This window comes from Falco biarmicus, chromosome 8, assembly GCF_023638135.1.
Source record: "Falco biarmicus isolate bFalBia1 chromosome 8, bFalBia1.pri, whole genome shotgun sequence".
Lineage (NCBI taxonomy): Eukaryota > Metazoa > Chordata > Aves > Falconiformes > Falconidae > Falco > Falco biarmicus.
Genome location: NC_079295.1, coordinates 30,184,575 through 30,197,787, shown reverse-complemented (window position 1 = coordinate 30,197,787; position 13,213 = coordinate 30,184,575). Strand labels below are relative to the sequence as shown.

General features: G+C 35.8%; 1 protein-coding gene across 3 annotated transcripts in view; it reads right to left on the bottom strand.

Moving 5' to 3' along the window:
• The window catches only part of PTPN4 (protein tyrosine phosphatase non-receptor type 4), a 118,387-nt gene that overhangs the window by 43,212 nt on the left and 61,962 nt on the right, over positions 1-13,213 (bottom strand). For all 3 annotated transcript variants that reach the window (XR_008823498.1, XM_056349045.1, XM_056349046.1), the window contains 3 exons: positions 12,530-12,618; positions 6,447-6,510; positions 360-532 (listed from right to left, as the gene is read on the bottom strand). Coding sequence is in view for 2 of the 3 variants with exons in the window: in XM_056349045.1 (XP_056205020.1) it covers positions 360-532; positions 6,447-6,510; positions 12,530-12,618 (326 nt within the window). In the remaining variant the exon portion in view is untranslated. The remainder of the gene's footprint in view (positions 1-359; positions 533-6,446; positions 6,511-12,529; positions 12,619-13,213) is intronic.

Here is a 13,213-nt window from a genome sequence, read left to right as displayed (position 1 = left end):
CTTGTCTTCACCTAGTTTCTATTAGCATGCATCTATCTTAAATGGGCTTTACTTGTACAATCTTCTTTTCATTAATTTCTGTTTGATCTTTATTTAGAAATGCAGCCTGTGAGACAATCTCGAGAGTACTAGCTTGATAACAACCACTAATAATACAATAATTATATTTTCAACCTATTCTAGAAATTTACTGGCAACATTTGAAACTTAGGCCAACAGGGAAGGGGAACAGTTGCAGGATGGAAAAACTGCTTGAATTATGGCACCTTATAACCAGGATTCTAAATAATTCCCTATGTTTATTGATGAGTTCCCTGTTAGCTTATGCTCTTTCCCACATATTTTAAATCAGCACTTACCAGTACCGGAACTTGGAACCCAAAGTGAAGTAATGTGCAAAGAAGTTCTTCTGAGGGGGGAGCGGTCTATCCAAACGGAAGAATGTGTGATGTTCAACACAAGCTTTCCACAAATTCTTACATGCGCGGTAATTCACCATATTGAATCCCAATAATGTTTCTCTAGATTCATGCTAAAGAGGAGAAAAAAATCATTTCAGATAAAAATTGTTCAAAGTTACTTTTGAAATTAAGATATATACTTTTAGCTTTTTTTAAAAAAAAATACGCTCTTTGAATTTTACATTAACTTTATGTATTATAAACCTTTTTAAAATACCTCTAAGTTGTCTTTAAAGGTTTTTTTCTTTTTTTTTCTTAATGAGCCTGCTCAAAGTTTAACAGTCTGTTTAGTGATACTGAAACAAGTCTAGATGGCAAGAAATGGTCCCAAAAGGTAGGACATTTAAAAAAATGTCTGTGATTCAAGAACTCAAAGGCAACATGCCTCCTTGTTTCAAGATTACAACAGTTAAGATGAGGAATTGTCATGCACACTTGCCAATTAAAGACTGGTAACAGCTATTGATCTCAAGAGCAACTGAGTCTACTTCTAAATGATCAATTAGGCTCCTGGTAAAGGAAATAAGCAAAACTGTAAGCAAGCTAAGATATTCTGCCTGTTGAGGGAGCTTGATTACAACCTTTGTAGGTCAGAAAACACCATCATCACTCTGCTTTCTCTTCACAGTACTAAATCCTCCACAACATTTAGCACACCTAAACTGCTTTCACTTAAAAGTAAACTCCTTTTCCAAGTTAAGCTTTTGCTGGCCTGCTTATCTTTAGATCTGCTGAGATACCCAGATGTAGACCTGCAACTCTTCTCCCAGCACTGTACTTGGGAAGTTGAGACTAATGGCTAAGACGGACACAGTATTTTCAGCCACATGAGGAATTTAGGGTAAAGAATAAAATGTATTTTAAAAGTAAACAGCAACCCTGAGTATCTATTGATGAAATTCAAGAAATTACATGCAAGAAAATAAAACCTGATATTTTACTTTAATTCACAAAATTTACTTATTTCTCTTGTTTTAATATCCAAGTACTGCCAACTGTGCCCTGTATTTTCTAGACATATTAAATGAAGTACTTAAAAATTAAAAGCCACAAACAAGGTAACAGATATAAAGTCCATTACCTATTCAGTTAAAAAAGACTTTATCAATAACATAAATAACATAATATAAACAAGATACATTACTATACCGCAAAAGAGCAACTATGTAAAATTTATGGACTGTGTCATCTGCATCCAGTAAAGGATGAACCCACCAAGATTTTAGATTCCAACAAGAAGTTCTCATGCTGTAGCAAATGTTAATGCTCTGTCAGCCTTTTAAACTGTTGGAAAATAGAATTTGACAACTTATATGAGCTGCTGATCATGCATGTTCATGTCTCTCAAAGCATTGTAATTATGGGGGATGGGGGTGGGGAAATCCTCCTGTTTCCCCTAGTTTGTTACTTCGCAGAACAAGCTGATCTGATTCTCATGCCACTAGATCACTAGATCAGGCATGAAGCATGAAGGAGGAGCTGGTATCGCATGATGAGAAGGAGCTGCAGCTAGATCAGCTTAATTGTAATGCGAAACAGCACTTTCACAGGAACTTGGTGTGTTAGAGCTTTAAAGGTACCTTAACAATAGTTCTATTCATAGCTTTTAAGGCTTTCATTGCAGTACAGAGAGAACTGATTCTCAAACCCTACCCTTGATCTCAATTACAGCGAGGAATCAATCCTTAATGTAAAGAAGTGTAAGATATTGGCTCCTAAGTGCACCCATCCTTTTTCTATCCACCCTTGCTGGTTCTGTAATACCTAAACATAAGCTGGGCACTTGAAATTCATCTTTGCTGATGATTCTGGGGTGCAAGCCCTTGTTCTACTGCTATCTGGTAGCTGGATTTAGAATAAGATTGACCCTGTTTTCCCTGAAAATAGTAGGCTTGAATCAATGCGGGCTCAGTATAAGACCCCAAGGTAACACTTACAATGTCCATGGTACTTCAGCCAAAAGCACATAAAGTAACAGAACTGTTGTACTGCAGCTTACAAAAACGTTTTTATACCACAAGGCTCCAAGAAGATGCTGAATGCTCTATAGTATGTCAATGACATACAGGTATTTTAGGTCTGTTGAGACAGTGTTAGAAGACTACTTCAGGGAGTCGCAGTTGGATTCTGCTCTGAAACCACTATCTCACTAATTTTGTCCATGCTTCCTACTGCAGAGAGGAAAATGGTCTGCTTGCTACAGAGGGAGAGAAGAGTGAAGCAGCTGGAAGGCAATACCAGTGATGAGGCTCAGGGCCCAAGCATGACACTTCAGGTAAGGCAAATATTACCATATAAGTTAATTTAAAGCATAACCTTACAGATGTACACCATATAGCAGGCTACCTATAGAATCCAAGATGAAACACTGGAGGGATAGGGGAAAGAAAGGTCTAAGTCATATTTGTGGTTCATTTTATTAAAAGAACAAAAAAACCAAACAAAAAAAGCAGAATCTATATTGGTGCCTCCTTCTCATACAACAGCTCAGCCCTTAACATTCACCTTGGGTGGGGACATTCATTCAAACCCACCTTTGCCTGATTTGAAACAGGGACTTCAGAGCAGATCTTTCACTGCTCAAGAGAGAAACTGGGCTGAAAAACATATTCTCTAGTGGGTCCCTTTCACTTGGCCTAAACAAAGAAAAATCCCAGAACAAAGCAAAAATTCCCTACCCCCATCTCTGAGAGACACAAAAGGACTTGTGCTTTATAGGCGGCAGACGCTCCAGAGACTCAAGATGTTCCACAAATAGTGGAAAAAAGTCCTGTGGAAGCTTAAATGCAACACAGATTGTGCCAACAGTATCTGCTTGTCACGCAAAATCTTCAATACGATTAGGCAACAATCAACTAGGCATCTAATGAATGCCAGTGTTATTTAAGATCAAGTATGTACTTGGGCAGATAAACTCATATATTGCCTTGTGATTCTAGCCCACATTCTGTCTAAAAGTCAGCAAGACAAAAAAAAATATATATAAAATTAAAAAGAAAATAAATCATTTTGGCCTCTCACTGAAACCAGGTCTTGGTCATGGACAAAACCTATTATATTGGTTTTTTACAGACTCAAGTAATTTTTCGGTGAATATCAGGGCTCTAAAAAAGCAAAGAAACATGCTGAACAGCTTATTTGGCTGCTAAAGAATCAAGACCACTAAAGTATATTGGATTGGATTTTGCTAAGAGTTTGATGCTAACTATTGACATTACAACAGCCAAGAGTGCAACTACCTAAACCTAGAAGCTTAGGGAAACATGCAGAAAAATGAAACTACTTAATAATTCTCAAACAGCTTCAAAGCATGTGAGGGAAGCAGCATACAGAACAGGCAGAATACACAAAATATGGTGAAAAAAACCTGCCACTGAAGTTAAAGCTCAGAGAGCTTTTTGTGTCAGATGAGTAAGTCATACATACAACATTCTTTTACCCCCACAAAACCATAAAGAAACAATGGAAAGAAAATCTACTCTGGTGGATGTGTGCTCCCGGTATATAGCAGTCAGAATACGAAATCAGCTTCCATTCAAGACTATATTATGCTACCAGTGGAAAATGACTTTGACGTTAAACTGCTTCATCTGACTTAAGTGATTTATTTAAACACAGATATAATCTATTAAAAGCAGGCAAATAATTCTTTACTTATGTTGATGCCTCTAAGCAATGCCAAGTCAGGGAATAAATTTAATAGGTGATTAGAAGATAAGGCACTTGCACTTTTGAGGTCCGTTGAAATTAAAAGCTCTCAACGCTCATTAACACTATTTGAAAAATATCTTTTTAGGACTGCTTAAACTAGGGCATATGCAGCCCAGTTTGGAAAAAAACAAAAACACTAGAAAATTCCTATCCAAAGTCCACTAATTTAATATTCTATAGCATCTCAGCTTCGCAGCTGAATAAATATGGTTACTCAGCTGTACAATTTATGATATATTTACACACAACTTTTAAACATCATCAGCATACCGTGACTGTATTTTCACTGCCGTATTGTAAATCAGTGCTTTTAAATATACACTCAAAGCACTAGATCAGAGGTATTTTACATACCAAATGTGCAATCACTGAGTCACTTCACCTAGTTTCTGCTGCCTAAAGAGAGCCATTTGTGCTCTTTATTGTTAATGGGAGTGAAAGCAAAAGTAAGCACATACCCACCAGAGAGCAACTTAATGCATCCTAAAATGTACTTCCAATTCATGCAAGATGTTTCACCCCTTGCATGTATCTGGTTACTTTAGAGGAAGTCTAATAATTAGCTTTGGTTAGCTAGTGATCATGAAACAGAAAATACGTTCTTTTAACCTAAATGAAGATGAATATAGGTGAGATGAATCTTATCCTATGAGTCTACTCGGGGAAAGTAACTCTGGAAATAACAATGTTAATATTAAGTTTGATTTAAATTAGTTTAAGTATGCCTTCTTTGGAAGCCAAATTTAAGCTTTGATCTTAAGATATTCATGACTTGAAAACTGATGTCAAAAGCTTAATTTTCATTCATTCCATCTGATACATAGAGTTTAAAGAAAAACAGCACAAAGCTTTTTAATTTTTGGCTTGGGTAAGACGACTCAGAAAAGAAATTACATTAGTTACATATACTACATTCTGGTGCAAGTAAATATACAGAGTATTAAAAAGCAACAGTAAAAACAAGATGAGAAACCTATCTTTATATTACTGTCAATTATATGCATATCTTTTTTTTGCAGAAAGAAAATACTCATACAAAATCCAATCCAATTTTATATGTAGGTATCTCAGTCCTCGCTGTTCTGAACTCTGCTACTACAACCTTTTCCTCAAGTTCTGATTTAGAAAACAACTATAGTTCAAAATTTCTGAATTCCAAATAAAAACCCAAATTCTTGTCTCAGATCTAAAGACAACATTCCCGCAACTGTAATGGAAGTTGCACACACTGGTATCAAGACAAAATTTGACCTCTGGGCTGTCAGAGATCAGTTTGCCTTTGAGAACTAGCCAGTAGCTCCTGCAGCGTATTAAGAAATACCTGTGTCACCACGATTAAATACTCCCTGTCCCCCCCTTTTTTGTATCATTACCTTTTTTCTGCTCACGTTGCATAATATCTGCTCATGTTGACAGATCCTCCTGTTTATTTCATGTAATAGACAAGATTCTTTTCTTTCTACACATAATTACTCCAAAATCCTCTAAGTCCTGTTATCCTACTTCTGAACTGATACCTTTTAACTAAACTGATTAGTTAATCAAATAGTCATATTTTTAATTAATTCCTCCATCTTTCCCCAGTGATGTGTCTGTGATGGGTTTACACTAATCTCTTGGAGGTATGGAACAATCCATTTCTTGCTGAATTAAATGTGCAGTGGTCCTGTGCTGCTTCACAGGGTAGCAAACACACACCATAAGCAGTGAAACATACATTGCTCACAGAAAGCTTCAACTTTTTCCCCAACCAATTTAGAAGAAGGCATTAAAAAATTACCATACGTAATTTAAAACTGCAAAGACATTCTTATCTCTTCTGTTTAAATATAAGTAATAAAGTCAACTTTGTATTACTAAATCTAAATAATACAAATCAGCATGTTTTAATCAAACCTTTATTTACAAGCACATACACAACTGAAGCAGCATTAAGCATTACCTTTAATTTGGTTTCTTCTGAAATTTAAATTTAATATTGATTTACTTTTAACCTTTTCAACATTCATCTTATATAAGCAAGTTACATTTCCTGCATACAAATGTAAAAATAAACGTATGTAAAATATAAGGTAAATCAAATGAAAAAACGTCTTCTAAAGCATTGTAATGGCCCATTTGAGAACTGAGATCGCCAGAATGTTAGTGAAAGTGGCCTTTTAATTGCAGATAAAGGCAAGAATCAACATATCTGTCAGCATAATGTAAATGTGCAGCATAGAGAAATTTCATTGCTCTCTCATTTTTTGAGATGTAATTTAAAACAGTACTCACCAATTCTTTCCTAAGTTGAATAAAAAACTGTTTGCACTTAAAAGAAATTTTTACAATCTTCAACCTAAGTGAAAAATAAAATCACAATATTTAAACACTTAGTATACTGAATCATGGTTAAAGGCTTAAATACACCTACTGAAAATATACTTTCTAGAGAGAACAGAGTTCATTTCATTTCCATGAAATTTCCATAGACAGAAGATATCAAAGATTATACAAAACAGGTTGTATAATTTGAAATTTATGAGCCGTATATTTAAGTTATCAAATTCACTTGTTTCCACCCTAAACCCAAGGCAGCTGGTAATTTAAGTATCTTTTCCCAGTTCCAAAGTCCAAAGAGCTATTCTATCCTGAGGTCATTCCAACCAGATTTTTTTTTTTTTTTAGACCACTTTAATTATCCCTTAGAATATGAAAAAATACTTTGAACTTCACCTGATTCCTGAAAGACATTCTTTCTCTATGTTCTTACATGTCTTTAAATATAACCAGAACTTGTTTTACTAAAATAGCTATGACAAAATACAAGCACTGAGATAAGGACTCATGATCTTGGTATTTGTGAAGTGTAAAAACCAAAACAAATCAAAAGCATCACATTATGAGGAGGAAAAAACATTCTAAATATCACAAGACTGGGAAAAATCAGCCTATAGATAATTTTGTCTTGCAGGTTATCTATAAACATAGAAGGTGCTGACGGTAATTCTTGACAATTTTAGATGGTCACTACAACACTAGTGATGCTAATTGGGAAAAGACAGGCCATATTTCCGTCACAATCTAATTATATACTTTTTCAAAGAAACACAATATTATGATAGTGCACACCCTTTATTAAATATACAGGAATATTATTTTGGTCAGGAATAAAAGCAAGGTTACAATTGTAACAAGAAAAAACAGTAAATCTTGTGAATTTGCAAGGAACAACTAATAAGATGCTGAAAACCGCAGAACACTAAATTAAAATGCTATTTCACTCAAAGGAGATTTCACTGACAATTGTCATGAATCTCAAAGCAAAAGAGAACCTAGATCACAGTTACTTTGCAGGAAATTACACAGCAAACTCTTCAGTGCTTGCAATCAACCTTTTACACAGCATGTTTATAAGGAGCACCCTTACTAATCTGAACTATCATCTCATGTTCCCTGTACTTCAAGTTCGGTAAAGTAAAAAAAAGCTTTACGTTTATTTACTTTTAAAGTAAAAAAAGAAAACAGGAAAAAGCGCGCCAAAAAAACCCCAACACCCCAACGACTCCTCCCCCCCCAAAAAAACCAAAAAACCCAAACCCCACATCCATTAAGACAGTGCTACAATTTCTGAGATAAGCTTATTCATTAAGAATATACAGGGACCTCAATAGTGATCAAAATTACTACTTGCATATTAATCACCTTGTTGAATAAAAACCCCTCTAGACTAGGAAGGATGAGAAGTAAAACATTAACAGACACCTAAGTTGGATATCTATATATAGAAATTATCTTGTTAACTGAATCAAATGGAGACATTTTCCTCCAGGGGATTTTTCAGAGCAGGAACCTAACCTGGATGTCCTAATTGGTTGAGAGTGTTTCTATCTCCAATAACTTAAAGGGAGCCTGTGACTATTAGCCTTTGAATTATGCTTATTCAAATCTCTTCCCACTTCTTTTTTCTTTCCTATCTTTGCCATCAGTTAATAAATAAAGAAATAAAAAAGCAGCTATGTCTTCTGTTTTTTGGGTTTGTTTTTGAGTTGCTTTTCCCCCCCAATTCTTAACAAATTGTTGCTATTGAAGTTAGTTTATCAAGAATTAGAAACTATAAAGGGGGCTACAGCTTATCTACTGAAAACAAATTATTCCATTGGCAATGCAGCAATTTTCTTAGCATCTCCTGTGGCAAACAATTGCTTACAAATAATTAGGGATGGGTCCTAAATTTGCTGCACAGGATAGACTGTACTGATTATAGCACTCTGACTGTGGAAAAAAATAGAAAAAAAAATTACTACACTATTTAGGCTGCAGTTAACCAGAAGTATTTTACAATTAATTTTCTAAAATTTTGGGGTACAGGGCAATTAAAAGAACATTTTAATATATACCTTTTCTAAAAACTGAACCGCACACACTCTACATCATATCAGATTTGCTTAGCATGCCAACAGAAAATCTGAAAATAAAATTATTCCACTTACAAAATCATCCTACTACCTTTTACTCTCCCTCCCCATTTCCACTAAAAAAATTGCTGACTTCAGTGATGTACAGGCTCAAGGAGAATGATAAGGATGAAATAAAGCTATACATGCTGGTTTTTAATCTCAGCCCATAATTTAGGCAGAGTGTCTGAAACCATTTGGAACAGGCTCAAAACTGTAACATTAGCCATTAAGGTCTAATTTGACCCATAAGAGTCACTGAAATTACTCAGCAAAGCTGAAACTCAGCTATTTTTGAAAAATAGAGCAGGTAAGAGAGTTCATATGCACTTCTAATATCCTGTTAGTTATTAAATAATAATATCCATACTCAGCCAAAGCAAAAGGCATGTCTGCCTATGTTTCTTTTCTCTGACTGTCAGCAATGGTGCATATCCAAGAAAAAGGGTAAGAACAGGCAGGCATCAATAATATTTTCCTGGTATGATTTATATAGTCCCCAGTCATCTCGGACATCCTAAATCATAAGATACATCTTTTTAAATTAAAAGATATTTAAAAGTCCTAGTCTAAAGTGAGGACTGTACTTAAACATGTGGAAGGAATCTCATATGAAGCCCTGGTTCTCACTAAGAACTTTAGCACCTCAACAATAGCCAGGAGGGTGATAAGACAGGGCACTCCAGCAAATTTCTTGACCAAGACTTATTTGACATAGGTTCTGGACCAGTCAGCTAGGCAAGATGCTCTTGGCAGCACAACTCTCAAACAAGGAAGGATTGTCCAGACTAAGTAGCCAAAGACAAACTTGGCTGCAGATGCTGTGAGATGGTGAAGCTAAAGATCCTGAAGGAAGTGAGGAGAGATGCAGCAAACTAAACCACCCCGGAGCTCAGAAGAAACTCCAGCTTGCTCAGAGCTCTGGTAGGTTAAATGTTTTGGAAGCTGCCTTTTAGGCCACGTGAACTGAGGAGAGGTGGCCAATCTTAAAAGGCTGATGTGCTAGAAAACACGCAAGGATGGGAGGAGGCCAACTTGAATGAACTTGGGACTGTTGACTGAGATCAAACACAAAAGGAAGCATACAGGATGTGGAAGCAGGATCAGATAACCAAGGACAAACACAGAAGTACTACCTAGACATTCAGGGATAAAACTAGGAAATCCAAAGCGCAACTGGCAATAGATGTGAAAGACAACAAAGCTTTCCAGGGGCACACTGACTGCAAAGGAGAGGCAAAGAAACCATGTTTCCACGGCTGAAAAGGAAAGGCTGAGGTACTCCATGATCTTCTCCTTTGGTCTTCAAGGGCAAGATCTACTCCCTGGATTCCCAGGTCTCTGTGCCTGGTAGCACGGTTTGAGGAAAAGAGGAATTACGCACAATACAGGAAGATCAGGTTAGGACACACTGGATAAAAGGCTGTTATCTTTGTTTTGCCTTATTCCTGCCTTGTCTCCTTCCTGTTTAATTTCTCCTCATGATCATAAAGTTCATAATACATAATTTAGATATAATATCAAATTAAGAAAGAGGGAGAGGACAGACATTTTACTTGATTCTTTTCTGAGCAACACAGTTAAACTTTTGTTTCTTCCCACATACATGCATGTCTATCCTCTTGTCTCCAAACTCAGTTCAAGAGTACCGACAAAGGGATATCTAAGCATTCACTATAGCTATAAAGGACTGGGAAGACATTACACAACTCCAGTTGCTCAGGAGCAAAAAGAAAAAGTGTCAGTACTGGTGTCACTGGAGCAGCTGCATGGCTATGGATAAAAAGGAAAGGTAGCAGGTCTACTACTGAGCTATACTGTGAGAACTGAAATTTCAGATCCTTACTCATAGCAAAAGATAGCCTGTAATACGATGAAATGGGTGTGTGTGTCTTTTTTTGTTGTTGGTAAAGACTAATGTTGTTGGTACTATAGTCTTCACAGGAAGAAATTAATATCCCTGATGTCAGCTGATATGGTTGAATACAAAGAACTGTTTAGGTAATTACACACACAAAAACCACACTAAGAATTTAGATCAGCAACGCTGGCATGCAAACAATATGAAGCAGCGCTCACAGAAACCTCTAGTTTCCAGTAGGGACATGTAGCTTAATTATGACTTACATAGTACGTACTCAGTAATTTACCAGTGTGTTTTATAGAACCTATTTCTACTATTACTGTTTTCCAAAAAATAAGAGCAGTAAAAAGAGCCTGAATTAAAACCTTCCTGGTTATTACAGCATTGCATTTATAAAGCGGCCTTAACCCAGAAATGGCTCTAACACTTCAAAACTCTTAGCAGATGAAGGGCATCTCTTTTAGAACGTGTCATTAGTATAAAGGCAGGTCTGACTAACTAGTACAGTAGCTCCAGACTTACCATTGCAAGAGGCAGTTTTAATTTACCCAACTAACCATGGAGACTGAAAATTTACATGCTCCGTAATTGCCTCAGGCTTACTTTTCTTCAGCGCTTACAGGCAAAACGTTTACCACCATGTTCAATTGTATCTGGCTGTGAATAACACTTATGTCATAGCTTTGTTTTTTCTTTCTCTTGGCAAATCTACTAAACTTTGACCATTCACGTGGTTTCTCAATATGGTAAACCACAGAATACATAACCTCCTACAACAAAACTTGAGACTAAGCTTAACACAGAAAACCAGAATGTCTCAGAAATTTACTGGGCTGCAGGAAAGATCAAGATTGTGATTAACTCTTGCATCTCTCCAAAGGAACACACTAAGTGAACACAATCACTGATACACTAATGGATCTTACCCCATGCTAACAGAAAACAACAAAACCTCAAGGATTTCAACTGCCTGTATCAGTATGAGTTGAGAGAGAAGATTTTCCAGTTTCAATTGTGGTAATCAATTTAATCTGTTTATCTGAAGATGACAGACTAGCCAAGAACATTTTAGAAAAGTCCAGTACTGCATTACACAAGTAACAAATGAAAATGCAAAACTTCTTGTGATTTTTCTAGAGCAAACAGCTTTTGCGCCTGGTAAACTAATGTCGATTGTGATATTTTTATATGGCTGACCTCGCTCACTCAGAATGCTGTTGTAGCACACTCAATCACATGTAATAAGTAAGGCTGTCAAAGTGGATTCCAAGCAGGCAAAGGAAACCAAGGGAAGGTTACTTCTGAGGGAGCTTAAAAAAATCCAACCGCTAGGGAAGGTGGCATAACTTCTGTAGAGCACTACAGCAGTTATAGTGTAGAACAGGATTTCTTATAGATCTTTCCCCTTCTTGGATGAGTAAGAACTGGATCCCAACTTAAGAAGCAATAACTAGAGTAACGTATTTAATGAGGATAACTCCATGTTTACAAAACAGTTTAAAAACTATTTTAGTTAAGAAATTAATGACAGCATTTTCTGGAATAAATGTATTTTTTTAACCCTTATAATGAAAATGGTTATCTGTGGATGAAAAGATGACAATATCCTGAATGCTCCAGTTATCCTCAAGTGCCATACCTACATTAAATTTAACACACACAGCGCAATTAAGTTATACGTCACAAAACAGATAAAAATATTAACCTGGAGAGTAATTGCTCTTAAGTTCAGTTGTCTATTTAGAAACTGTGAGCTAGACCACAACACTGGCCCTGCCTATATGGTTAATTAAACATAAAGTACACTTACAAACTCCTGAAGAAAAAAAATGCATTACAATTCATTACAGTTTGCATCTCAATCATTTAACAGCACAGCATGCAAAATAGGACAAAACCCCATCATAAAATTACCCATACCACAGCATAACATAAATAGTTTCAGATTGATACACTACAACTAAGTTGCAGTCTTTTGTAAAGCACGTGACATTGGCAGTGATAAAAACATGTTTTAAAAAACCCAACAAAACATTAGCTTAAACAGCTGTCCTTACCACTGAAAGGTGTTAATTCGTACTCTGTTCTTAAAAATTAGTATTCCACCTGACATCACTCCAATCATTATTTCATTGTTACTCTGATCCTTTAAAAGAAAATAGAAAATTACTTGAAGAACAATATAAATATCTTTGAAACCTCATATATATTCATTCTCATCTCTCTCTCTCTAAATACACAAATAACATAGTAAAACAGATCTCAATTAACATGGAAATAAATGTGTTTTAATAAGACAAGAATTAAATTATTCATTCTTATTTAAGACAAGCCCAAATATTTGCTCCAGGTTCTTTATAAGCTACCACAGAATTTTATTTCTTACGTTAAATTTTCTGTCTCCCACCAACTTTGAAGAAATATACAACACAGAGTATTCTAGCAGTGTATTACAAATGACAACACTAATAAACTGGCTTGATGTTTGCTACACTAGAAGCAACCAGCTACTTAAATTCCTAGGTGAGAGGAAATTGCAATCTCAGAGCACAGAGAGGAGGGATTGTAAAACAAAGAGTATTGTAAGCATATTTAAACAGCACATTTTTCTTGAAATGTCTTTGCACTCTAATCAAACACCTGGTATAGATCTCTTAATACATATGCAACAACAGCAGGACACAGAGAGCAGTGGGGTACACTTCAGATTCTATTGCAAGTTTCTCTAACTTTAAAGAATA